The following is a 27761-nucleotide window of genomic DNA, read 5'->3' as shown; positions in this document are numbered from 1 at the left end:
GCCGCTAGGGCACCTGGGAAGAGGCGGAGAACAATATGGCGGATGGCGAGGAGCCGTAAGTACCAGGGGCTGGGTTGTGAGAGAGCGCGGCGGTGGGCGGTTGCCGCCGCCACCTGGGGTCCCCCCACCCCCCGCCCCGTCCCCTCGCCCTCGCATCCCCTCGCGGCGCCCAGTGTGTAGCGTGATGCTGACCCTTCTTTTATTCTCTCTTTCTTTTAGGGAGAAGAAAAGAAGGAGAATAGAGGAGCTGCTGGCTGAGAAGTTAGTGCTGCCGGGAGGCCGGGGTCCTCTTCGGGGACCCCCGCCTCCCCCAACCCCAGGTCTAGGGGACCAGCCGCAGCGGGCCCGGGGGGCTGGGAGAGGGACACCCGGAGCGCAGGCCGCGCGGCCTCATCCCCTGACCCCCGTCCCGCAGTCCTGGGGGCCTGGCAGGCCGTTCCCGGTTTCTGCCCAGTGCGGGCGTCGGGGCCGGGCTACACCGCCTCAGCTCCTGCAGGGGCCCTCCGGGGCACTTGACGTAAAGGTCTTGAGGAAGGAGCCTTGTGCACTCCTCTTTCTCCATCCCAAATTGTCAGAGCCGTGACCCTGTGAAAAGGGAATCTACCTTAAACACACAGGAAAAGGACACAAGACCGTTTTGTGGCCTTTTGCAAACACTGAGACAGTAGTACTAATTGCAAACTTTTAATGATAACTCTACGTGTCAGATATTGTACTAAGCACTCCAGTCATTTTGGCAGAATAATTGGCTCTTAAAAGAGGTTGACCTCAAACAGCCTGTTTTTCCCATTTCAGATGCGTAGTTCTATGCTGGTGAGACAGATTTAATCAAAGTGTTTTCTAACCTGGCCAGTGCCACATAATTTACTCCCCTCCCTGCTTGGGCAGGGAAACTTGCATTGGGTATGGTGAGTTTGTAATTTCCGTGCCAGTTCCCAGTAGCAGCTTTAGTCTTTAGGTATGTCCTTCAGACAGTTGAATTTCAACTGCGAGAGGACTGGAATGGCAAACTTAATTTCACATTCTTTCCTGCCTTTTATTTCCCTCCTCCTTTTACGTGAAATCACAGTTAAACTTTGCTTACCGTATGCCATATATTGTACTGAGTCCTCTATGTGATTACTTCTAGCCTCATGGCCTAAAGAAGTAGCTATGAACGGCCTACAGAGGAGGTTTATGGCCATTAAGAAATCTACTCAAGGTCACAGTGCGGTTAATTGTGGAACCCAGCACAACTCTTGACATCTAAACCTGCGGTTTTTATTGCTAGGCAATACTTCTTGGTCCCTTTTGTAGAAATTGGATATTACAAATATATTTGCAAGTACAAAGTGTGGGGTTATAGGAGGTTAGAAAATTTAAAATAATCACAAGCAAACGTGAATCTTGCATTAAGTATAAAAGAGATGCATTTTGTAGAGGAGTCCCACCTTATTCTGTTGTGTGTTCTAAAGGGTTTCTAGATGCCTATCTGTGGCATAATTGTAACCTAATACTTCTTGTGTTTAGTGGCAGTAAAAACCGCCTCACAGTTTTAAGAGATTCTTTTAAAAAGTAGGACCTCTGCCAGGTACTGTGGCTCACTTCTGTAATCCCAGCACTTTGGGAGGCCTAGGCAGGCAGATTACTTGAGCTCAGGAGTTCCAGATCAGCCTGGGCAACATGGTGAAACCCATCTCTACTAAAAATACAAAAATTAGCTGGGTATAGTGGTACGTGCCTGTAGGCCCAGCTACTTGGGAGGCTGAGGCAGGGGAATGGCTTGAGCCCAGGAGGGCAAGGCTGCAGTGAGCTTCTATCGCGCCACTGCACTCCAGCCTGGGCAATTCAGGGAGACTGTCTCAAAGAAAAAACAAAAAAAGAAAAGAAAAGAGAATATTAGAACCTCTCTTTCTGAGAAAAGTGTGTGAAAATTCCACTCATCAAAAATAATTTTTAGATTACACCTTTCAAACTTGGAAAGGGCACATAAGAAGTATTAAATTTGAAGCATCAGAATTCTGGAAGTTGACTTTTATTCTCTATTGTATCTCATGTTTCCTAATGCAAATGTGTTGAAGCAACAGACTGAGGAAGTTTGCAGTGATTTTTGGTTTTGTAAATACCAAATGTAGAGAAGTCCATTTCTAACGGATAGACCAATATCCTAAGTTGGACCTTGGATTGCGTTAGGAAACCAAAAACATATAGACTGATTCATTTCATCCAGTGGGTGAAATAAAAATAGAAACGTGCAGTTCTTAACTTTAAATCAATTGTATAATGGGCAAGAAAAAATTTCAAAGCATGAACATAACCACATTGAATATTTCCCTTTTTATTTGAGCAGGTGTGATGTGATTACCTTTTCATTTGGGGTTACCATAGTAGTTGTAGGTGTGGTTTTTTTCATACTGATGTTTGCAGCTGAATTTACTGTGTTCTGTGCAGAATGGCTGTTGATGGTGGGTGTGGGGAGACTGGAGACTGGGAAGGTCGCTGGAACCATGTAAAGAAGTTCCTCGAGCGATCTGGACCCTTCACACACCCTGATTTCGAACCGAGCACTGAAGTGAGAAACATTTATTTTTAAATAACTGCTCTAATAGTTTTATGTTTCAAAAATAATAGAATGCTTCCTTTTTAATTTGCTCTTATAATGAAAATACTAATAAAATTGTTTTGTGAAACTAAATTTTTTTAAAATATGAATTTGAATATTCACAACTGATTTTGTTTGAATGACCATTTGAGTCTTCACATTTCTCATGTAATATAAGTTAAAATTTTTCAATAGAAAAATATGACCTTATGTAAAATTTTAAGTTATACTTAAAATTCTAGTTTAAAATGCTCTCTGAAACATACTTCCCTTTTGTAGTACTACCATGAGAAATTAATTTTGATAGGAATATAGATGTACTTATTTAAATTTTGAAATTTGGTTGGAATGAACATCTTAGCATTGAGTATAATTAGTTGCATGTTAAGAATCATGTGAGTACTAAATAATAGAGGCGTAGAATTTTGGACCGATAGTGTCTGACTTAAGGCAAGTGTTCAATTATATGTGACTGACTTTTTATTACAAGGTAGGAAAAGTATAGCATATATTTATATCCTTTTGTATTTACAAAAAGATAATATTTTGAAACAGAAATATTGTGCTACTTCTGTAAATTAATGTGCACACTCTGGGTTTGGCCTAGCGTCTCATCTGAATAAATTTCTCCTTTAATGTTGGGCAGAATTGAAAGTATTTAAAAAACAAAAGGCCGGGCGCAGTGGCTCACGCCTGTAATCCCAGCACTTTGGGAGGCCAAGGCGAGCAGATCATGAGGTCAGGAGATCGAGACCATCCTGCACAACATGGTGAAATCCTGTCTCTACTAAAAATACAAAATTAGCCAGGTGTGGTGGCACATGCCTGTAATCCCAGCTACTTGGGAGGCTGAGGCAGCGGTGAGCTGAGATCACGCCATTGCACTCCAGCCTGGGCAACAACAAAAAAAAATTTTAAATTGTTACTTCTGTTAAATGATTTTATTTTTGCTGTTGAGAAATTTTCTAAGACTTGTATTTGTGTTTTCCTGTTATCTCGTGTTTTGTGAGTTTCACTCACTTTATTCAAAAGGAACTATTGGCCAGGCAAGGTGGCTCATGCCTGTAATCCCAAAACTTTGGGATGCCAAGGCGGGAGGATCACTTGAGCCCAAGAGTTCAGACCACCCTAGGCAACATAGGGAGAACCCATCTCTTTAAAAAAAAATGAGCTGGGCATAGTGATACATGTCTTTGGTTTCAGGTACTCAGGAGGCTGAGGTGGGAGGATTGCTTGAGGGCATCTGGAGGTAGAGGCTGCAGGGAGCTCTGATCATGCCACTGCACTCCAGCCTGGGTGACACAGTGAGACCCTGTCTCAAAAAGAAAAGAAAAAAAGCAACTGTTACTCTTCTTACCTTGTTTTTTTAGTCCTTTAAGCACCTTGGGTAGTGTTTAATCCTGTTTTTAAAATTTTTAAACTTACATTTTTAGGAAGTCAGTTAAATAACTAACTGAATTTGATGTTTTCTATTCCTTTTCAAAAATTGAAAAGCAAACTAAAGATAGTTTTCCTTGTTAAAAAAGTCTTTTAATTTCATACAATAAAAGGCAATTTAAAAACATTAGCAGCCAGACATGGTGGCTCATGCCTGTAATCCCAGGACTTTGGAAGGGCGAGGCGGACAGATCACCTGAGGTCAGGAGTTTGAGACCAGCCTGGCCAACATGGTGAAACCCCCGTCTCTACTAAAAATACAAAAATTGGATGAGTGTGGTGGTTCATGCCTGTAATCCCAGTTACTCAAGTAGCTGAGGTAGGAGAATTGCTTGAACCCAGGAGGCAGAGGTTGCAGTGAGCCAAGATCGCATCACTGCACTCCAGCCTGTGCGACAAGAGCAAGACTCCATCTCAGAAAATAAAACTAACATTGAAACTTTCTGAAATCATTAGAGTTTTAGAATTTCTGGTTCGATAAGAATTCATACATTTAAAATAATTGATCAAATACAAAGTCTTCTCTTTATCCTAATTGCATTTTTTCATGGAAACATCAGAAACTGTTTTAAAGTTTGTTGCTTTATTGACAGTCCTTGTGGTTATTACCCAGCTTTTAATATGCCTTTCCATTCTTTACAGTCTCTCCAGTTCTTGTTAGATACTTGTAAAGTTCTAGTCATTGGAGCTGGCGGCTTAGGATGTGAGCTCCTGAAAAATCTGGTAATATATACGCACATATATATATATACATATATATATATATACACATTTATATATATATAAAATACATATTATTTTCTTTTTTGTGATAAGTAAACCTTGCTTATCTGTCATACTAGGAAATTTCTTGTGACTGTTAACTTTTTCTCTTGAGCCTTTGTTAGATAAGTTTAGCACATCAACTTCCAGTGATTAAAATGATGATAGAACTTTGGAATTTTTTTAACTCTAAAGCTCTCAGCTATAAAATCATTGATAGAATTTCTTACTTCCATTTTCTTCTCTGATCTTTACTAAACAAATTTTGGCATGTCCTCTGGTGAAACGCTCCTAACCTCAGTGAAGTAAATAACAAAACTGGTAATTCATATTTTAATGTATAGTTTCAAATAATTTATTATTTCTTTTGCTTCCCCAAATAACCCAGCTAGGCAGGTAAGGCATTGCTCCATTTTATATAGAGGGAGACTTTGAGGTTTAGAGATGTTGACTGACTTGCCGAAGTTTTTCTGGATTATAGTGATATGCCTGGAATATAATTTAGGTCGTCAACTCTTAGTTCAGTGTTCTTTTTCAGTGAACCATTAGATCATTATATGACCTCATAAGACGATCATGGACTCCTAAGATTTGGGAAAGCTAAACCTTTACTGAACTTATTTCCTTAAATTTGGAAATAAGTCAAGTTAAATATATAATTTGATTTAATTAATTGGTTTCCTTGACTTTTTCTAATCACAAAGTAACTTTTTATAAATCTTCATGAGTTTATTTAACAAAAATGAGTAGAGAGAGAATTGTTTTAGGGTTAATTGTATGCTAGGCTTCTCATTGCTGTGTAGAAAAGTGGAAATGCTAGAATAGACTCTTTAGAAAATAAAGCAGGTCACAGACAGATGGAGTACCCAAATAATTGGCCAAAGAGGTTAAAGTTTAAATATAAACCTAGCCACATTAATTTTGCTAAAAACACTAATGTCACTTGAGTAAAGTTGTAAAACCTTAAATATATTTCACTGTATTTAATGCCTTCCTGGGTTCTGTGGGGATTATGTGTGATCATGGTCTCTGTCTTCAGTGAATCTGAAATTTCACTGGGGAGATAAATCTCTCATGAAATAAATAGCAGTATGTATGATGTACGCTTTGATAGGATGCCAAAATGACAGTACCTTATCAAACATAAACACTCTAGCAGTGTGAGAACCAAAGACTTACAGAAGGAAAGGGTTTATGGAGGATGGGCATTGGTTTTTGTTAGGTATTATAAATGTACAAGTTACCTAAAGCTTATTAAATTTTGAAGCCATTATTTGCAAATGTGATACTAACTAATTTTAAGTGTAAAATAATTGAAGATTAGATCTGAAGATTAGTCACCAAGCAACTTTTAAGGAGAGGCTCTGTTATTTATTACATTATAATAACCCTTTACACAAAAGAAGAAAACTAAGGGTTTTCAATTTACTCATTATTTTGCTTATTTAATTCATTGTAAGCCCCCCAAAGGCTCATTCTAACCAAAAAAGAATATGATACTACTATTGGTTGAGCAAATATTTATTGAGCCTCCTCCCCCATATGCCGAGCACCATTTTAGATGCTAAAGATACAGTATTGAACAAACATAGAGAGGGTTTGCTTTGTGGGGCTCACATTTTAGTTGAATGAAGAAGTAAGTATATAGTATGTCAAATGATGTGAAGGGAAAGGGTTTACAAAAAGGTGCTATTTGAGTACCAAGGTGAGCAAATGAGCCATACAGATATCTGTAGAAAGAACATTCTTGTTAGAGAGAATAGCAGGTACAAAGATGTGAAGTGGAGCTTTCTTGTTTGTTTAAGGACTGCAAGGAGGCCATTCTGGCTAAAGCAGAAGTGGGTTGTGGGAGCATTTTTGGAGAGCATATCAGAGAGATAATGGGAGATGGAGGGGCTTGGAATGAATATCACAAAAGACCTTGGAGATTACTGTAAGTACTCTGGTTTTACCCTGAGTCATGAAGTCATTGTAGAGAGTTATGCAGTGAGAGACTTGACTGACTTTTCACCTAGATCACTGAGACTGATGCATTGAGAATAGACTAAGGGAAAAGCAGGGTGGGGGAAGAAAGAGAGAGATTAATTAGAAGAATATTACAGTCCTCTAGACAGGAGACAACGGTGACTTGGAACAGGATGGTAGCATTGGAGGTGGTGACAGGTGGTCAGATTATGGATATATTTTGAAGATGGAATCAACAGGTTTAGCTGATGGATTGGTGGTGTGCTATGAGAGAAAGAGAGGAATCAGGGATGATACAACAAGGTTTTTAGTCTGAGGGAGGACCTGGAAAGATGGAGTTAATTGCGATGAGGAAGATCTGGAAAAGAACATTTGGTTGTAGTGGTGAGCAAGGGTGCTCAAGTTTTGTTTTGGAAACTATTAAGTCTGAGATGTCTGCTAGATGGTCTGAGATCACCAGAACCAAGCACAAGGCTGCTCCAAATTCTGGCCGGTAAAGTAGGAAGAAAACTGAATGAACTGGAAACCAATTTTTAAAAAGTGTTCAAATTCTCATGAGTGTGGTGACCAAATGTAGAACATGTTTTAGGGTGGAGGAAGTGACCCACCCCGCCTGATACCTCAGAATGGTAAGGTCAGATAGACTGAGAATTGGTCATTGGAGTTAGCAGCATGGAGGTTATTGCTGATTTTGATAAGAGCAGTTTCTGTGGAGTGGTTGGGGCTGAAGTTTGAGAATAGTCAAAAAGCACACCTATGGATAAGTCTTGAAGATTTCTTGGTATAAAGGGAGACAGAAAAATGGAGAAATTATTGTCAAGTTATTTGATCATCTAAGTAAACTGACCAGGACCAGAAAAGCATAATTAATTATTGAGACTTTTTTTTTTTCAGTTTTTTTGCATCTGCTGATAAATTTGAATGTGGTTGTGCTGTTAGAATGCATGGCATTATTATTGAAAACTAACAGGTTTTTTGTTTTTTGCCTTTCCTTACTTTTTAAATTGCTTGCTCTTGACTCAATATCTTTTAAGATACTTCTTTTACATATACAGTGTATCTATGTGTGTGTTTTTATAATACATGTTTTTTAATAGTTACCATTTCTGAATTGTGGCATGCTAAATGTTAAGTAAACTAAGATAAAGCTTGTAGAAATTGCTTTTAACAATATTTAAAAAAACAATAGCAGGCATAGTAAAATTAAAGTATCCATCAGTAGCAGCAAAGCAACAAATTTTACAAATGTGTTTATCGGATTATATATATATATGTAAAACAGTTTTAATCTGTAGAAATTTTGAGTTGTTGTCTTTTGATTATAGATTGTTTGAAACTGATTGGTGGTACACTTTTGACCTGTTAAAGAACTCTGAATTTTATATACCTTGCAAGACTCTTTTTCAGCCATCGAATAGAATCATGCAGAATTTATTACTGAGACTTTGTAGACTTAAGACTACATTGAAAACAAATATTACATTTTTAAATGTGAGGAAACTTCTGCTTAATTGGATTGTTTTTATTCCCACAGGCCTTGTCTGGTTTTAGACAGATTCATGTTATAGATATGGACACTATAGATGTTTCCAATCTAAATAGGCAGTTTTTATTTAGGTAAGTTTAATATCTTAGTGATTTTCTTTTTTTAAGCTCTGATAATCATTTATACATTGCAGTTTAATAATTTTTAAAAATGACTGAGAGGATAATACTAATTTTATTTTAAAAAACAAAACTACTGCTCCCATTTTAGGTAAAGTTTTGCAAGAAACTTTTGGGCATCTTGGTGATAGTAGTTATGTAAGCAAATACATGTTTTTGTTTTTTCAAAGAAGTCTCCTCCAAAGGTTTATGTGATTTTGGGGAATATCCTCAGGTTGACTGTGCACTGAAGAAAGGAAAGAACGGTAGCTCTTCCTCCAGTTGATGTCAGTAGAGAATAGTGGCTGGAGTTTTAGGCCCTAGTGAGACATCAGCGGGGATTTGTGAGTCAAGGTTTGAGTGGTGACTGGAGCAATGAAATTGTGCAGGAGTTTGAGCTTTCTCTACACGGGGAAAGAAAATAGAAAGTCGAGGAGAGAAAAACCGAAACCAATTGGAATGGAACAAAGAGGGATAGTTACCTTAGACATATATGGAATATAGAAAGCATCAAGGAGTGGTTTGTTAAAGATGAGTTTAAGAACAGAAGTAGAGGCCAAGCATGGTGGCTCACACCTGTAATCCCAACACTTGGGGAGGCTGACGCAAGAGATTGCTTGAACCTAAGAGATCCAGACCAGCCTGGGCAACAAAGGGAGACCTCCTCTCTACAAAAAAAGGAAAACAAATTAGCCAGGTATGGTGGTATGCCCCTGTGGTCCCAGCTGCATGGGAAGCTAAGGTAGGAGGATTGTTCGAGCCCAGGATCTCGAGGCTGCAGTGAGTCATACTCCTGCCACTGCACTCTAGCCTGGGCAGCAGAGTGAGACCCTGTCTCAAAACAAAACAAAAAACCCAAAAAACTGAAGTAGGCCATGTATCCAGACATGAAGAAATGTTCATTCATGAATTTAGTATATAATATTGAAGGGTTTGAGTGGCTTAGGCAAAAGTGTGTATTTGTTAGTCAAAGGATACAGATACGGAGAGATAAAGACTTTTTTCCTCTCTCTAGTTAGTAAGGTAAGTTTGTGTCTGTTACTGACAGTGCTCAAATTGTCCTGGGTATATAGGATAAAGTTCAGCTAGCAAAAAAGGCAACATTACGTTTTTGGATAGGCATAAAACTTGTACATTACCTTTGTGGAAAAACTTAATGAGACTGAAGGATGGATTAAACTAGGTTAAGTTAATGAAATGTTGTAATTGCAGTGTGACCTTTATGTTTAACTTTTAAGCTTTATTTGTTTTTTAACCTTTGAAATTTCCCTTCTCTATAGCAAGTTTGTGGGCCCTTTCCAGCCTGTGTCAAATTTTGAGTTGTGAATGCTCTGAAATAGATACCACTGAATTGATTGGTTATTGATACAGGCCATGCCCTTTAATTTGTAGCTAAAATGATTGAAGGTAATGATACGTACCAAGCACTTCTAAACTATCCATACCATTTCATTTAATCTCAGTGACCTCAGGGTAGATGCTTGTGTTCAAGGTTAACTAATTTGGACAGGGTGTCCTGCAAGGATGAGTTGTGTGAAAGGCCATTTTATTGAGGTGGAGCAATTTGATCTCTCATCCTGGAATGCTAAATTAACAAACTGTTCCCAAAAACCATCTAGGAGTTCTTTTGTTTGGGATCTACTGTGAAAGCACATAGAATATATTACTTAAAAGAATCTTAGAAGTCTACTTTGTCCCTTGTATATTCCTAAAGAGTTTGCTGTGTGCAGAGTCATTGAATGTAATACTGAAGTTAAGTTCTCTGATTTATAACAGTCTTTTCTATGTAAGTTAGTACAATGTGAAGATAAAACATTTACCAAAAGTTTTGAATCCAAAAAGAACAGTGCTCTATTGGAGAGAAGAAAAATTGGCCAGGCGTGGTGGTTTACTCCTGTAATCACAGCACTTTGGGAGCATGAGGTGGGTGAATCACTTGAGGCCAGGAGTCCGAGACCAGCCTGGCCAACATGGTGAAACACCATGTCTACTAAAAATACAAAAATTAGCCGGGCATGGTGGCTCATACCTGTAGTCCCAGCTATGCTTGGGTGGCTGAGACAGGAGAATTGCTTGAACCCGGGAGACCGAGGTTGCAGTAAGCCGAGATTGCGCCACTGCACTCCAAAAACATTGACTTGCTAAAGTGTTTTTCTTTGAAATTCCAGATTTTTTCTAATAAGCATACTTGATTTATTATTTTCATTCATTCATTCATTTGTTTATTTATTTATTTATTTAGAGACAGAGTCTCACTTCTTCGTCCAGGCTGGAGTGCAATGGTACAATCTTGGCTCACTGCAACTTCACCTTCCTGGGTTCAAGCAATTCTCCTGCCTCAACCTCCCCAGTAGCTGGGATTACAGGCATGTGCCACCATGCCCAGCCAATTTTTGTATTTTTAGTAGAGATGGGGTTTCACTATTATAGATGGGCCAGGCTGGTCTCGAACTCCTAACCTCTAGTGATCCACCCACCTCAGCCTCCCAAAGTGCTGGGATTACAGGCATGAGCCACCGTGCCTAGCCTATTTCCATTTATTTTAAAAGCATTTACTCTGCGCTAGATATGAAGGAGTATGAAGAGAGTAAGAACATGGTCACTTTCATCCAGATAATAGTCTAGTGGGTATGATAGACATGTATATAACAAGCAAATATGAAAAATGTAATACTGTTCTTATTATGTACATGGAGTGATTTCTCTAAGAAGAATATGGAAATACTAGGAAAGAAAATACCATTTGTACAGAACTTAGAGGAGGGAATTCATATCCTTTCCTGTCTATATGTGTGGTTATTGTCTAAGAGTGACCTTTTGAGGCTTTATGTGTTCAACTTCTTTAAAGTCATGTAACATTTACAATTTTAGCTGACACTTTTGGAATTATTCTTCTTTAAAAACATGGTTACAGCTTCTTTTCTTTTTCATTTTTTATAGTGTCCAGTGAGATTTTTTTTTTCATTTTTTCATGCAGCTTCTTAGGAGACACAAAGTGTGCTACTTAATCAGCACAGAGGAAGAAGGGATAAATGACCGTTCTTGCATCCCAAGGATGAATCTGATTGTGTTTATTTTAGCCAAGACCTGCAGAGTCATTAACACCATGAGTTTGTGAGCTCTGAGAGTGGGATCATTTTTTACAGTGGGAAGTGGCCAGGAAACATAGCATTATTATGCTTTATCTGGGAGGAAGAACACTGTTCAGATTTTCACTTAATTAAAGAAATACTTAATTAGACTTCTCATGTTAATTTGGACCATCAGCAAGCATTGACATTTAAGGTTAAATGACTGTTTACTAAAAGTTATTACTGAAATCCAAATACTTAGGCAAAAATATTCCTTCTAAACATCCTGTAAGTAAACTCACTGTGAATTTATTTTTATATTTGAAAGTAAATTGTGTAGATCCTGTAGATCTATAGTATGAATTATAATTTAAATATAATTTTTCCTGTAGGCCTAAAGATGTTGGAAGACCTAAGGCTGAAGTTGCTGCAGAATTTCTAAATGACAGAGTTCCTAATTGCAATGTAGTTCCGTATCCTTTTGACAAAAAGAAACTTACTTAATTTTTAAAAGCTTTTTCCCTTTATTATAGAAGAGATATGTAACAGAGAATACAGATAAGCAAGAGGGAAAAAAATCAGCAGCAGTAACTTTGTTACTGAGATAACTGCTGGTAAATTTTGCTCTCTATTCATCCAGTCTTTTCTTTATGGTTATATAAATATTTTTTTGGCCCTAATTTTTAACTTAAGTTTATAAAGCCTGTTTCATCATCTACTTTTTTTGCATTATTGCCCTTAGTTTCAGTATCAATTACATATCTCCTTTACTAGATTGTAAATTCCTAGGCTGAATCCAATTGATCTTTATTTCTTTATAGTAGCAGACAGAGTACACAGTCAATATAGTATTAGTCAAATGGAAGGTACCTCAGAGTAAATTTATTTTTACAAGAAATATGTTTTTAAAAAGGAGTATTTACACTGTAGTTTGATTTTAGATCTGGAGAACCTGTGGTATTTTATAGAAAGTCAGGAGATGTGATTTCTATGTAGAAATTTCCACAGAATACAAAATCAACATGTCAGTGAACTTGTGAAAACTATAACTTAAAATACAGTGCCATTTACAGCTACTTACAGAGCAAAATAAATACTTAGATGTAAACTAACAAGATAAGTATGAGATTTATATAGTGAAAAACTACAAAATGCTGATGAAAGAAATAAAAGAAAATGTAAAATGCAGAGATAGTCCATCTTCAAAGACTGGAAGATTAAATATAGTAAAGATGTCATTTCTTCCTAAATTTGTATACATATATACCGTAGTTTCTATTAAAATCCCAGCAAAATTGTTGATATAGACAAGCTTCTTCTAAAATTTATATAAAAAGGCAAAGGAATACCTACTACAATTCTGAAAAAGAATAAAGTGGGAGGAATCACTATCCAAATTCTAGACTTATTATATAGCTATAGTAATCAAGACTCAGTGATATTATCAGAGGGATGCATAGATGACTAGAATAGAATAGGAAAGCCAGAAATAGCCCCATGTAAGTATGGCCAATTTGTTTTTGATAAAGGTGCAAGACAGTTCAGTGGAAGAATCATAGTCTTCAACAAATTGTACTGGAGCAATTCCATATCCATAGGCAAAATGATGAATTTTGACCTAAACATCTTATACAAAATTAACTCAAAATGGATTATAGGTGTAAATATAAAATGTAAAATGGACCAGGCATAGTGGCTCATGCCTGTAATTGCAGCACTTTGGGAGGCCGAGGTGGGTGGATCACTTGAGGTTAGGAGTTCAAGATCAGCCTCGCCAAGATGCTAAAACCCATCTCTACTAAGAGTACAAAAATTAGCTGGGTGTGGTGGCGTGTGCCTGTAATCCCAGCTATTTGGGAGGCTGAGGTGGGAGAATCACTTGACCCTGGGAGGCAGAGGTTGCAGTAAGCCAAAATCGTGCCACTGCACCCCAGCCTGGGTGACAGAGCAAGACTCCATCTCAGAAAGAGCCCCCCCAAAAAAAGGTAAAACGAAAAAGCTTTAGGGTTTTGGTGGAGAGTGCTTAGACCATGTCAAAAGCAAGACCTATAAAAGGTGGGGCATGGTGGTGCAGATCACTGAGGCAGCAGTGATCTTTTATCATGCCACTACCGAGTACTGGCTGCTCGGGAGGCTAAGGTGGAAGAATCACTAGAGACTAGCAGTTTGAAGCTATAGAAGGCTGTGGTCATAAACTGTGAATAGCCACTGCATTCCAGCCTGGGCAACGTATTGAGAGGTCATCTCTAAAAAAATAATTTTTTGTAAAAGCATGACCCATAAAAGGAAAAAAAATTGATATATTGGACTTCATCAAAATTAAAAACTTGCTCTATGAAAGACCCTCCTGAGGGGATGAAGACAAGCTACAGACTGGAGAAAATACTTATAAAGCATCAGACAGAGGACTTATATCTAGAATATATAATGAACTCTTAAAACTCAATAGTAAAAAAATTCAATTAGGAAATAGACAAAAGATATGAAGAGATATTTTACTAAAAAGGATGACAAACTAAGACCACCATGAGATACTGTTACGCATCTATTAGACAAAAAAAAAAAGTCAGTCTCAAAAGGTCTTATACTGCATGATTCTATTTATATAATATTCTTGGAATTACAGAATTATAGAGGCGGGAGGATCACTTGAGCCCAGTTGTTCAAGACCAGCCTAGACAACATATGAGACCCTGTTTCTGTAAAAACTCAAAAAATTAGCCAGGCGTGGTGGCACATGCCTGTGGTCCCAGCTGCTTGGGAGGCTGAGGTAGGAGCATCAGGTAAGCCCGGGAGGTGGAGGCCGCAGTGAGCTTTGATTGTACCACTACACTCCAGCCTGGGTGACAGAGTGAGACCCTGTCTCAGAAAGAAAGAAGAAAAAAAACAGAGATGGAGCACAGATTAGTGGTTAGCAGGGACTAGGCATGGAGGTGAGGATTCGTGTGATGATGACAAGACATGGCAAGAGAGAGATTTTTGTTGTGTTACAATAGTTGTGTGTGTTGCCTGGGGTGGTGGTTACACAAATCTATGTGTATTTAAATTACAGAACTGTAAACATACATTGTACCACTGTTCCGTTCATGGTTTTGGTACTGTACTATAGTTACGTAAGATGTATCTGGGAAAGGTATGTGGTACTCATCTATATTATCTATGCAACTTACTGTGAAATATTATTATTTTGAAATAATAAAGAACTTAAAAATGCAAATACAGGCCCCTGTAGGGAAAAAGGAAGAATTGATTTGTGCGCGGTGGGTGTCGGTGAGTGGGGAACACTGTTTGTCTATCCCCATTATGTGGGTCTGGGAAACTTTGGGTATTTTATAGAAATCCAGATTAGATTTTTTGGTCTGGCTCTTGATTCCCCGATTGCCATTCCTCCAATGTTTGCATTGTTTGTTTTTTGACCTCTTTCTAGCTGTAGCTTGAGTTTCCTGCTTGCCTACCATTCAAAGGGAATAGAGGTCTGAATGGCTAGAATTTATGTTCATAGCTTTATTTGTAGGCAAGAATTAAAAATCTAGAGGAAGCACGTATTGTCCCATTTTTCCCTGTATTGCTCCGTTTTTCTCTGTATTGCTTTTAAAAAAATTTTAGTGGGCTGTTAACTTTAGAGAAGTAGCATAATTTATAAATTATTAAACACAATTGCTCCATTCATTAGAAAAAATAAAACAATTTTTTGCACACATGTGCTATTAAAATGTTAAATGTTATATTGACACACCCACAGTCAATTTTGAATGGAGTTTCCTTTGCAGCGCCCAGGGATGGGAAGACTAATAATAGAGTTTGGTAGGGTAACTTGAAAACTGAGTTAAATGAGAAAGGTAGAAAAAATTTACACTTTGTCTCCTCCCCACAAAAAAAAAAAAAAAAGTAAAATCTTTACCAACTGAAAAAGCTATTGAAATTTTCTATATGTTAAAAACAAAATGAGTTTTACAGTAACAAAATCACTTAGCAAAATAGGAACTATAATGTGCATCTTTCCTTCACTAAAACATTTATTGCATCTCTTCTTGGGGCTGATAATTGAGGACACACACATTCTGCTTTCCTGGGGCTTATGTTTTTATATGAAAACCAAAGTAAAGTAGAAAGTATACCTTCCACCAAAAGCATAAATATAATGACATAGGGGTTTAGGAATGAGAAAAAGTCAGTAGTTAGAAGAATGACAGAAAAGTTTTGTCAGAAAGAAGAGTTGTGTTCATTTAGTCAGATTCCTTGAATTCCACTGATGTGAACATCGATTACTTATTTCTTGTTTTAAATATACACAGAGTGTGTTCCTTATGGCTTTGTTCAATTCATTTTAGAAATTAAAACTTAGCTGTTTAAGTTCCTTTACTTATATTCAGACATTTCAACAAGATTCAAGATTTTAACGACACTTTCTATCGACGTAAGTTTTTTACTTGAAATTAAATTCTCACTAGATCCTTAGAATTTTTTAGTTGGTAGTTATTTGAATATTGCTAGCTATTTGAAGGCTATTTCTTCACTTGCTTTGCTCTCTCACTGTTGGATTTTCAGTAAGGTTGCTGATAGGCTGAAAAGAGAATGCTATTGTTTTAGCTGACACCACTAGCTGCAATTTTCTATGCTGACCTGAATAAGAGTAAAGGAATAGGAGCTCTGAGAGCGTATGTGGGATTACAATAAAAAGTGTTTGTGGTTTTTTTGTTTGTTTCTTAGAAAGTGCAAATTATTTTGTTCAGCTGCTTTTTTTTTTAATTAGTAAACTTAATTTTTTTAGGACAGTTTTATGTTCACAACAAAGTTGAGCAGAAAATTTTTGAAAACTTGAGTTCTCATTGAGTTGTGTTCTCACAAACACACAACCTTCCTAATCAGCATCCTGCACCAGAGTGGTACATTTGTTGAAATTGATGAATCTACATTGAAAAATCATCATGCAACTGCCTATTTAAAAACTAAAGTTGCCTTTTTTTTTTTTTTTTTGGTAGAATTTCATATTATTGTCTGTGGACTGGACTCTATCATAGCCAGAAGATGGATAAATGGCATGCTGGTAAAGACTTTAGTGTTGTTATAGTTCTCTAAAGTTCTTGCTGCTGGGCTTGACATCCCCAATATTAGAATTTATATCATATTTTTGAAAAATTAGAGTTTAATTTTGAATTAAGTATATATACTTCACTGTTTATTGCCAGTCATTGGTTTACAGGTGAGGACACAAATTGTTAGTATTATAATCCCTTGATTTGATACATTGGTGTTCAGTAGCACAAATGACTCATAGGATTACTTGAAAATATACTTCTTTTTTTGAATTCTTATCCCTTTCTCCTGTAAAGCCCTTCAAATTGTTTTCCTAGATATCTCTTCTAAATTACGAAGATGGTGTCTTAGATCCAAGCTCCATTATCCCTTTGATAGATGGAGGGACAGAAGGTTTTAAAGGAAACGCCCGGGTGATTCTGCCTGGAATGACTGCTTGTATCGAATGCACGCTGGAACTGTATCCACCACAGGTAATCAAAAGAACACCTGCATTTCTTTTATAGTATCTTGGCATGGAATTAGGGATTAATTATTAAGTCTAGTCAATATTTAGGGTTTTTAATTAGAGGTAGCCATATTTTTTAAATTATGCTAAGAAGAAAGATAATAAAATAGGAAATTCTGCTCTATTTGAGGAAAGATATGAACCAAGTACATTGTTTCGATACTATTCTGTTTTCATACTTTGTATTTTTTTATTTGGGGAGTAGGTATCAAGTAGAATTACAAAGCTGTATGTTGATGTCAAGCTGTAATCTGTGTGGTTTTCACCTGTATTTATTTCAGGGAAACACAGATACCAGGGATGAGAATGATCTTTCCAAGGATGGAGCTTTTTGATTTACATACCCACTTTAAAGAACACTTGCAATTTTGAATACGAAATGTACACAATTTTATGAGTATTTACTTGGGATTCATTTAACTCTGAATTTGCTTTTTTTTGGTTTGTTTTATACTTAAATATTAGGCAAACATAACAAGGTTCATATCTGAGAATCTGTTCTGCATTTTTCTTCTCATAGTCTAACAAAGCTTAAATTTCATATACCTTGTAAATGTAGGGCAAACTTATCTTTATAGGCAGATCAACCTAAGTGAAGTGACTCAGATGATCTATATTAGTTTGAGAGGCATTTTTAATGGTATACAATGTTTTGAGTTGAAACAAATTATATGTAACTGTTAACGAACTAGATCATAACTGGAAGTTGCATTTTAAAATTATTCATCATTTCAAATTCACTAAAAAGGATAAACTATGACTTTAGGTTAATTTTCCCATGTGCACCATTGCATCTATGCCCAGGCTCCCAGAGCACTGTATTGAGTATGTAAGGATGTTGCAGTGGCCTAAGGAGCAGCCTTTTGGAGGTAATAAATCTAATTTAATAATCTAGAATTACATAAAATACACATTATTTCTGTATTATTCCTTTGGATAATTTCATTAAAAACATTGTTTTGTGATTACATATTTCTGTCTTCTCTCCTCTCTCTCTTTTTTTTTTAAAAAAAACAGAAGGTGTTCCATTAGATGGAGATGATCCTGAACATATACAATGGATTTTCCAAAAATCCCTAGAGAGAGCATCACAATATAATATTAGGGGTGTTACATATAGACTCACTCAAGGTAAGTTAGTGAATTGTCATGAATTATGATGTTGGGACGACTTAGGGCTGGGGATGCTTTTGGGAGAATAATTGATAAGTGAGTTTGGGCAGTACCATCCACCTGAAGTTCAGTAAAGGTACCATGTAATTCATACTACTTATTAGCTAGGGGGAATTTAATAAAATCACTGAATCTTATTTAGGCTGTCAGTCATCTACGTGAAACTGTCTACTTTATCTTCCATGGAATTCATCACCTCTTGGAGACAGTCTATTTCACATTTGGACAGGACTGTTAGACAAGTATTCTGTAAATTGAACAGAAATCATCTTCAGGTTGGGCTCAGTGGCTCATACCTCTAATCCCAGCACTTTGGGAGGCTTAGGTGGGCGGATCACCTGAGGTCAGGAGTTCGAGACCAGTCTGACCAACATGGCAAAACCCTGTCTCCATTAAAAATACAAAATTAGCCAGGCATGGTGGTGCATGCCTGCAATCCCAGCTACTTGGGAAGCTTAGGCAGGAGAATCTCTTGAACCCGGGAGGTGGAGTTTGCAGTTAGCCAAGATTGTACCATTGCACTCCAACCTGGGCAACAAGAGCAAAACTCCATCTCAAAAAAAAGAAAAGAATTCGTCTTCAGTTTGGTCTGAGTATTGTCCCAGTACCATATACAATTTAATTTCCTTTTAAGTAATAGCCTTTAATACACTGAGGACAATGATCACATCCTTGGCAAATTTTTATCAGTGCCATAAACCTCCCTAGTTAGTTCCTTTAACTCTGTTAGTTCATTTTGCATTGCTATAAAGGAATATCTGAAACTGGGTAATTTATTAAGAAAAGAGGTTTATTTTGCTCATGGTTCTGCAGGCTGTGCGAGTATGATACCAGCATCTGCATGGCTTCTGATGAGACCTCAGGAAGCTTTTACTCATGGTGAAAGCCAACTTACCTGGTGTTTCTAGCTTTATTTCATCTGTTGTTTTGGTAGTTATATCCTTTATTTCTTTTTCAAATAGTTGATTAAAATTTTTAACAAGACCAAACTGTCTAAGAACAAGACACTGAGTCATACCTCTAGCCAGGCTCTTTTAGGTTTATCTCATTCTGTTCAGCAGACCTTCTTGAGTACTTTGCTTTTCTTTATCTTGTTCACAAGGATGTCATGAAAAACCTTTCCAGATCCTCTACTGAAGCCTAGGTGTACTATCTTTTGCATTTTCCTGAGTTGATAAGCTAGTCATAGTAGTTAAATTAGGCTACTCCAACATGATTTGCCTAGTAACCAATCATGCTCAATCATAATGATGAATATTTCCAATCTTGTTACACTTTACTTTTTCTAGAATTTTGCCCAAGATCATTACCAAGTTCACCAGAATGAACTTTATCTTCTTTTTGAAAATCTGCCATTTCTCCTGTGATTATTTCCTTGTATTTATGATATTGTAGTAGCATTTTAAAATACTGATACTCTAGTAGCCTCGTTTTAAAATTGCATTTATATTCACTCCTTGTTGCCCCCTGCATTCACCCTACACTGACCTGCTTTGTGTTTCTTGAATACACCAAATTTATTTGTACCTTCGAGCCTTAATACTCCCCAGTTCGTACACCTGGAATGCTGTTTCCTTGGATCCCCTCAGCCTGGCTTCTCATCTGTTAGGAGATCTGGTTAACCAGTTTTCCTGATCATTCGACCTAAAATGACTTCTGAGCCGTTCACCATTTTTTTTTTTATAATTGCTCAGAACTAATTAATGGTAGCCTCATTCTCCTATGCAAAGAATATTTCACACTTACACTGTCTTACATCCTTTGTCTAGGACCAAGACCATCGCCATTGCTGTTTGCAAACAGCTTTTTCCTTAGTTCATTGCATGGCTGGATCTTTCTCATGGTTTAAGTTTCAGCTCAAATTATCACCTCTCCAAGGAGGCCTTCCCTGACCATTCTGTCTAATGGACTGGGTCCATCATTCTCACTCTAACACATGCGTCATTTTCTTCATAGACCTCTTCAATATCTGAGATGTTCCAAGTATTTACTTTTGTGTTGTCTCCCCTATCCAAACGAAAGCTCTATAAGAGCAGATACTTTTTTCACTGCTGATTTGTGCAACATCTAGAACGGTGTCTGGAACATGTATTACACAGGTTTGCTAATTGTTAGAATTCACAAATGAATTCAGTGTGTTCTAATCAGGGACTCTAAACTCCTCGTTTTAACAGGTAGTCTTATTCATCCTTCTTTACCTTTTACTGGGGTTTGGTGTGTACTTTCTAGCCTGATGAATGAGGGCCTCAACAAGGAGTACAGAAACAGAATTGGAAGTGAAGTTGCCCAAGCCAGTGGTTCTATCTATTCTGTGATTTTTCCCCTTGTTCTTAGTATAATAGCAAGTTGCCTTTCTGCCCACTCAAGCTTTTTAGCTCGAAGGGCAAGGGTACGAGTGGCAGAGGTTGGAGAAAGAGGGGAGTCTTTATCATTTTGGCAATGTTCTTACTGGGTAAGAACATTCTTATACTCTTCACTGTTTGTGACTACCACTTCCTCCTTTCAGTACATCTTGCTACATGTGGTTCACTGGAGAGCTTCCAGTTTAACCAGCATGCAGTTTATCTCTTTTTAAATTTCCTCTTCTCCAAAACTATACAGAATGATATGGTCAGAGTCAACTTTTTAAAAAAGCTTTCCAACCTTAACTGTCTTTCTTTCATGTCTTCCTTTCATGTCTTCTTAGGTACTTGCCTTTCTTCCTAAAGTTTTAAAATCTCCCTATACTTGGAGTCTTGAGAACACATCTTGTAGTGCTTCTTCATACTCTGAGATAATATGGCCACTTTTCCTGAAGTTTTTGTCTTCTAAAATGAACAATTCAAATACAGTTGTAAAATGGAATCTTTATTTTGTACTTAAAAAATCGTTTAAGGTAGGGCTTTGTTTATTCCTAATATGTGAATACTGATGTGAAAAACGATGAGTTGAAAGTAGAGAACCATATTTAATATTTTGTGTAGCCTAGGTTGTAGAGTAAAAGATAATAAAGGGCAGTCTTTCTTTTTGTTGAGAATATTTGTGAATCAAATGACTGAAACTGTTATAGGAATAATTAGATAATACTTATTCTTCATGGTGTGTCAGTTAATATCTGTGTTCATATACCAACTCCACCTCTTGCTAAGTATATAGCTATGGATAAATTATTAAATTTCTCTCAGTCTCCCTTTTCTTATTTTTTAAAATTAGAATAATAAAATTAACATGAGGATGTTATGAAAATCAAATAATATCTTATTTAGTCTTTACATTGTGCCTGGAACATAAATACTCTAAATTGTTAACTATTATAATGTTATTATTTCACCTTTATATAGTACTTGAGAGAGTTTTCTTTGCTCCTATAGCTTAAGATTCTGAATATACTACAAAATGATGGGAATGTGAAAGAAGATTGTTTCATGGTTTACATTTATTTTCTTACTTGAAAGTCTAAAAGTCAATTTTTAGAAAATGATATTTAATAATCATGCCTTCTAATTTAAGATAACTCTTTTTAAAAAAAAAAGATGTATGCTAACATGACTGGTAAAAAGAAAAAAAAGAAAAAAGAAATGACCATATTTTAATTTATTATTTTTTCAGGGGTAGTAAAAAGAATCATTCCTGCAGTAGCTTCCACAAATGCAGTCATTGCAGGTGAGGAAAAAAAGACCATCACTTACTTTATTTTGCTTCCTTTGGTTTTTGACATTGCTGCAGCTTTTTATGTTGTAAGAATTTGGTATCTTCTTGGGTGGGTTTTGCAACTAAGCTGTCAAAAAAGAACCAGCTATTAAACTTTGTATATTTTTTGTCTTACATTATGTCTTAAGTTCTCTGCAGTAAAGGGACATTTTTGTTCCATTTGTAGCAGACTGTTCATTAATCTGATAAACAAGAAAAACATGTAATGTTACTCTATTATTTGAATCACACAAAACAAATATAAAATTTGTTGCTTTCTTAGTTTTTAAAAATTGGAGCATATATTTTTTAATGAAGAGCCAATGTAAATTTATCTGTTCTGATTTATAACTGACTTTTCAACATGCCTAATTTCCATTGAGTTAAAGCACCTTTATTTTCTCCCTTTTTCAGCTGTGTGTGCCACTGAGGTTTTTAAAATAGCCACGAGGTAATGGGTTCTATTTTTTATATGTATGTAAATCCATGTTTTGACCTGGTTCAGTTATATAAAGATGAACATTTTTTCATTACAGTGCATACATTCCCTTGAATAATTACCTGGTTTTCAATGATGTAGATGGGCTGTATACATACACATTTGAAGCAGAGAGAAAGGTTAGTAGTGTTAAGAACACATTTTTGATCATGCATATTTTGGTTTTTTTAATATTATTGGTTAGAGATTTGAACAAAAGTCGCCCATACATTTTCTAACTTCCAGAACTCTACTTATTATGTATCTTCTGCTTTATAGCCTGAAATAAATAACTCTATAGCAAAGTAATTTAAAAGAGATGGTCCATTATGAAAAGCAGGCTTTAAAGCATAAAGAGTTTTTCATAGGAAATATGCATGATTATAAAACAAACTGATTTTTTATTTTATTGTTCATAAAGAGACTAGTATTGGTGCATGTGCTGCTGTAATTTGTTGTGCTTTATGTGTGTAGGAAAACTGCCCAGCCTGTAGCCAGCTTCCTCAAAATATTCAGTTTTCTCCATCAGCTAAACTACAGGAGGTTTTGGATTATCTAACCAATAGTGCTTCTCTGTAAGTATTGTAGATTTTTGTTATGTTTTAAAAATCATTTTTGTGATTTTGAAACCTTAAAAAAAAGTCTTTGGATAAAAATGATGTTTGATACTTGTCTCTCATGATTATCTTTAGGCAAATGAAATCTCCAGCCATCACAGCCACCCTAGAGGGAAAAAATAGAACACTTTACTTACAGGTTATCAATGTGTATTTTTAATTTTTTTCAGAAAATCGTATCAAGTTTTATTTCACTTTAATTTGCCTTGCATTAAAATAATTTTGTTTTCTAGTCGGTAACCTCTATTGAAGAACGAACAAGGCCAAATCTCTCCAAAACATTGAAAGGTATTTTTAAATAAGGGTATTTACTAATTGTTTTCTTTCTTTTCTCTCTTTTTGGTGAAAGTAATCAGTGCTTGTTCTAGATTTCCTCTTAATGCCTTTGTATATGGTTAGGTAATAATTACTTACAACTTTAGAAATATTAACAGAATTTAAAAATTGCTCTTTTAATAGAATATTTTAAAATCACTAAGAAATCAAATGTTACTTTGATTAAAGAGGATTGGATTTTGACGTTTATCTAGATCATAATACTCTATAGTTTGTGTACGTGTGTACTATCCTTTCTGTTGGGTTTTTTTGCTTGTTTTAATTATATTTTTTCTGTTTTAGAATTGGGGCTCGTTGATGGACAAGAACTGGCGGTTGCTGATGTCACCACACCGCAGACTGTACTATTCAAACTTCATTTTACTTCTTAAGGAAAATCTGCACATAATAGAAAACTCATGGAAATAATATACTTTGTGGATGCTAAGAAGTTTAATTGATGTCATTTTTAGCAATAGCGTTGCTTCGATTTGACTTTTTTTATATAATGAACCACTGTTTTTTAACTTTGTAACTTTCCCTTGAAGACGGGATTTTGGTGTTGGTGCTTGTAAGCATTTTCATTAATAATATGGGAAATGATACCTGGAGAGAGAGATTATGAGAAAATGTATTGCTTCTTTTAGAGATGGAAACACACACCCTCTTCTGTGTGAATTTTGTTATTATGATCAAAGAATGCATTCCTAGTTTTCATTTGAGCACCCAGATACACAAAAGATGTCCCTTTAAATAAAATAAAGAATTAAGTTTTAAATAATATTAAATATTACAGTCTGTCATCTGGAGTATATTGAACATAGGCTATTCCTTTATTTAATATTCATTTAATTGTGGCCATTCAAATGAATATTAATTATTGCAGAATTTATCTTGTCCATAATAATTTGTAAAAGGTGTTATAGCTGAATACTTGTGCATGAAAATGGGCAATATTTTCATCTGTTTACTTGTAGTGCCATAGAGGCCAATATGCACAAAATTAACACCAAAACATGACTGTTTAAAAATTTTCATGTTCGAACAGTTATCACTGATGCTTTTGCACTATTTATTAATAAAATCATATATTGTGTACTTCTTTCACTGAAATTTTTAAAAGCATATTAAGGGTAATAAGTAGTTCCATGGTAGTATAGGAATATTTTTAAATGTATAGCAGAATTACATCAAATTTTCAATACACTCGAAATAATACTTTTGCTGCAATGATTTCTATAGTAAAAATTTACTGGTTTAATTTAACTTGCTGTATCAATAATATAATGTTTTTGTTTCTTTCTTTTCTTTTTTTTTTTTATTTTTGTGATGGAGTTTTGCTCTTGTTGCCCAGGCTGGAGTGCAATGGTGCGATCTCAGCTTACTGCAACCTCTGCCTCCCGGGTTCAAGTGATTCTGCTGCCTCAGCCTCCCAAATAAGGGATTACAGGTGCCCGTCACTGTGCCTGGTCTAATTTTTGTATTTTTAGTAGAGATGGGGTTTCACCAGATTGACCAGGATGGTCTTGAACTTATGAACTCAGGTGATCCACCTGCCTCATCCTCCCAAAGTACTGGGATTACAGGCGTGAGCCACCATGCCAGGCCATGTTTTTGTTTTTTATTTTTTTTTCCCCAAGATTTGGTATGTTTGATTAGAGCAAATTTTTAACAAAAGGTAGCTTTTATTTACAGAATTTAATGTGTGTGGGGACTGTCCAACCTATGTGGACTCAAGTTAGGATAACCATTAAGCCTGCTAATGTATTTTCTTATTTTCAGTTTATATACAGTTTTTTTTTTTTTTTGAGACAGTCTTGCTCTGTTGCCCAGGCTGTAGTGCAGTGGTGTGATCTCAGCTCACTGCAACCTCCGCCTCCCCTGGTTCTAGTGATTCTCCTGCCTTAGCCTCCTGAGTAGCTGAGATTATTACAGGTATGTGCCACTATGCCTGGCTAATTTTTGTATTTTTAGTAGAGATGGTGTTTCACCATGTTGGTCAGGCTGGTCTCGAACTCCTGATCTTGTGATCCTCCCACCTTGGCCTCCCAAAGTGCTGGGATTACAGATGTGAACCACTGCGCCTGGCCTGCATTTTTCAAATTTTTTTTTTGTTTGCTTCACATTCATAAAATCCCTGATACTGTAAATGACAAATAAACCCTTCTATCTCTAAATTAAATATACAAACAGCTTGAAAACCATACAATTTAAATTGATTTAATCTTGAAGTATAATCCAATGAGACTGAAAACTAAACATTTCAAGTCTTGGACCAAACAGTAAAATACTCGAAGCCCTTCAGGATCCTTTGACTGATTTATGCCAATAAGAGAACCCATTTTTGATGTGGTGAAATATGATGCTCATCTCCAATTACAGTTTCAAGCTCCTGTCGGCCAGCCTTGTCAGGGGCAGGCCCCAAAGCATCAGCTTCTTTTGTAATTTCACTGTCATCGGTAATTTTCTTTAGTTCTTCCATAGCACTCCTGTGCACGTAACCTCTTTCCTGATCATGACATCGTTTTTGTAATTGCTGTTGTTGGTATATCTAAGCTTTCCATCCGGCTGAAATTCAAACTCCAGAAATGTACTGTGGCTTGTCCTTGTGCCCTACATAGTAGCACAGGTAGAAATTGTTAGCCATAGCCATTTTTGTCCCTGGGAAGCCTGCCAAAAACCTAGCCAACATGTTGCCCTGTTTTTGTTTCTTTTAAGTGAATAAGACTTGAAACAAAATTAAGCACAAATACTAAAAAAGTAGGTGCTAGTTTTTTTGTTTTTTGAGATAGTTTTTTTTACTCTTGCTGCCCCAGGCTGGAGTACAATGGTGTGACCTCGGCTCACCGTAACTTTCACCTCCTGGATTCAAGCAGTTCTCTCTCAGCCTCCCGAGTAACTGGGATTACAGGCATGCGCCACTACACCCAGCTAGTTTTTTGTATTTTTAGTAGAGACGGGCTTTCATCATGTTGGCCAGGTTGGTCTTGAACTCCTGACATCAGATGATCCACCCACCTTGACCTCCCAAAGTGCTAAATTACAGGTGTTGAGCCACCGTGCCTGGCCTGGTGCTAGTATTTTAATGTGAGAACATATATATGTTCTCATTCTTTTTGACTTTGATGGCAGTTTTCTGTTCAAATGTTTTTTGATTACTTATATGTCATTGAATTAAGTTTTCATTAATCTTTCTAGCTACATGTTGAATAAGTTTCATTATAAAACCATACAGAATAAATGTATATGCTCTACCTAAAAAATTATAGATGTAGCCTACAATTTTGAAAGTGAGGGAGCTAAAATTCTCAAAGTAGCATTGTCGAGAAGGTGACTGTCTCCATCTGAGAGCTGAATAATAGTTTTAGATGGTTTAGGTCATTTAGCCAAAGCTGTATAACTAGAAGTCTTGGAATTCTAATTGTACAGTTAATTTCAACCTGAATCTGCCCCATATCTCCTCTGTTTACTACTTAGCTAAGCTGTTTGAAAGTACTTGAGTTACTTAGTACTACTTGTGTAAATGACTAAATTGTTAGTTTTAACATGCAAATTTTTATTGTAATTAGATAAAATTGTTGTAAGATGTTATAACTTCTTAAGGGGTTCAATCTGCCTTTTGGATAAAAAAGTAATTCCTTTTTTGCAGGGTTCGTTGCAGTGGGGTAAAATACTCAAATATGGGGGCAGGCATGTAAGATAAATAATCAGGAGGGTATAATAAGATGAGTGATAGAGTCTGTGGCAAACTGGAGTGAGTGAAAATTATTTGGTGACCACTTTAGCTGACTATTTCCATGTCTGGTATTCATATTTTTCAAAAGCAGCTGGAAATCCAAATTTTTGAATGAAATCTGGCTTTTAAATGTTGATAGAATTTTGTCTTTAATATTATTGGGGCCAAACCAAATATAGCTGCAGACTGGATTAGGAAGGCCACCAATTTAAGGTATGTTTTTATGGCCAAATGTTTGAAGGGAATCCACACAGAAAAGATTGTTTTCTTTTTTTTTTTTTTTTTTATAGAGATGGGGTTTCTTCATGTTGGTCAGGCTGGTCTTGAACTCCTGACCTCAGGTGATCCACCTGCCTTGGCCTCCCAAAGTGCTGGGATTACAGGCGTGAGCCACAGTGCCCGGCCCAGAAAAGGTTATATTTTAAGTAATATGCCCAATGCACATTGTTAGGATAATAGCCTTAGTGCTTCCTACCTGTCTTAGTCCATTTGGACTGCTGTAACGAATTGCCATAAACTGAGTGGCTTATAAACAGCAGAAATTTATTTCTTGCAGTTTTAGAGGCTGAGAAGTCCAAGATATAAGGAGCTGGCAGATTTGGTGTCTGGTGAGGGCTGCTCTTCTAGCTTACAATTGGTGCCTTTTTGTGAACTCCTTTGGGCACTTATAAAAGTGGGCTCATTAATAAGGGCTCCATCCTCATTATCTAATCGTCTCCTAAAGGCTCCCCTTAATACTGTCCTATTGGAGATCAGGTTTCAACATAG

At 36.5% G+C, this 27761-nt stretch overlaps 1 protein-coding gene and 1 pseudogene across 5 annotated transcripts; one reads left to right on the top strand and one right to left on the bottom strand.

Annotated features, from left to right (window-relative positions):
- On the top strand, positions 1-24355 carry UBA3 (ubiquitin like modifier activating enzyme 3). Of its 5 annotated transcripts, XM_012473920.1 has the most exons (18): positions 1-55; positions 220-261; positions 2431-2551; positions 4661-4741; positions 8280-8362; positions 11853-11933; positions 15834-15877; positions 16443-16507; positions 16815-16970; positions 17772-17874; positions 18023-18136; positions 21767-21820; positions 22262-22298; positions 22384-22465; positions 22800-22900; positions 23018-23081; positions 23176-23230; positions 23561-24355. In XM_012473920.1, exons 1-18 carry the CDS (start codon positions 36-38, stop codon positions 23647-23649), a joined length of 1392 nt encoding a protein of 463 aa, XP_012329343.1. In that variant the 5' UTR covers positions 1-35; the 3' UTR covers positions 23650-24355. The 5 variants fall into 5 exon arrangements, with proteins under 5 accessions (XP_012329343.1, XP_012329363.1, XP_012329365.1 ...); XM_012473940.1 differs by lacking the exon at positions 4661-4741; XM_012473925.2 differs by lacking the exon at positions 220-261 and having other exon boundaries at positions 21-55.
- Positions 24356-25467: 1112 nt separating this feature from the next.
- On the bottom strand, positions 25468-25910 carry LOC105731941 (protein mago nashi homolog 2-like; annotated as a pseudogene).
- Positions 25911-27761: the final 1851 nt, after the last annotated feature.

Source organism: Aotus nancymaae, unplaced genomic scaffold, assembly GCF_030222135.1.
Source record: "Aotus nancymaae isolate 86718 unplaced genomic scaffold, 86718_ANA_hifiasm-v0.15.2.pri h1tg000046l, whole genome shotgun sequence".
In the NCBI taxonomy this organism is placed as follows: Eukaryota; Metazoa; Chordata; class Mammalia; order Primates; family Aotidae; genus Aotus; species Aotus nancymaae.
The sequence above is the reverse complement of the archived record's forward strand: the minus strand, read 5'-3'. Positions and strand labels throughout refer to the sequence as shown.

Bases quoted from the DNA above. Each gene is read 5' to 3' on its own strand.
- UBA3 (XM_012473920.1), top strand. From the start codon at position 36: ATGGCGGATGGCGAGGAGCC. The intron at 56-219 runs GTAAGTACCAGG...TCTTTCTTTTAG, and splicing joins ATGGCGGATGGCGAGGAGCC to GGAGAAGAAAAGAAGGAGAA. The intron at 8,363-11,852 runs GTAAGTTTAATA...TTTTTCCTGTAG, and splicing joins AATAGGCAGTTTTTATTTAG to GCCTAAAGATGTTGGAAGAC.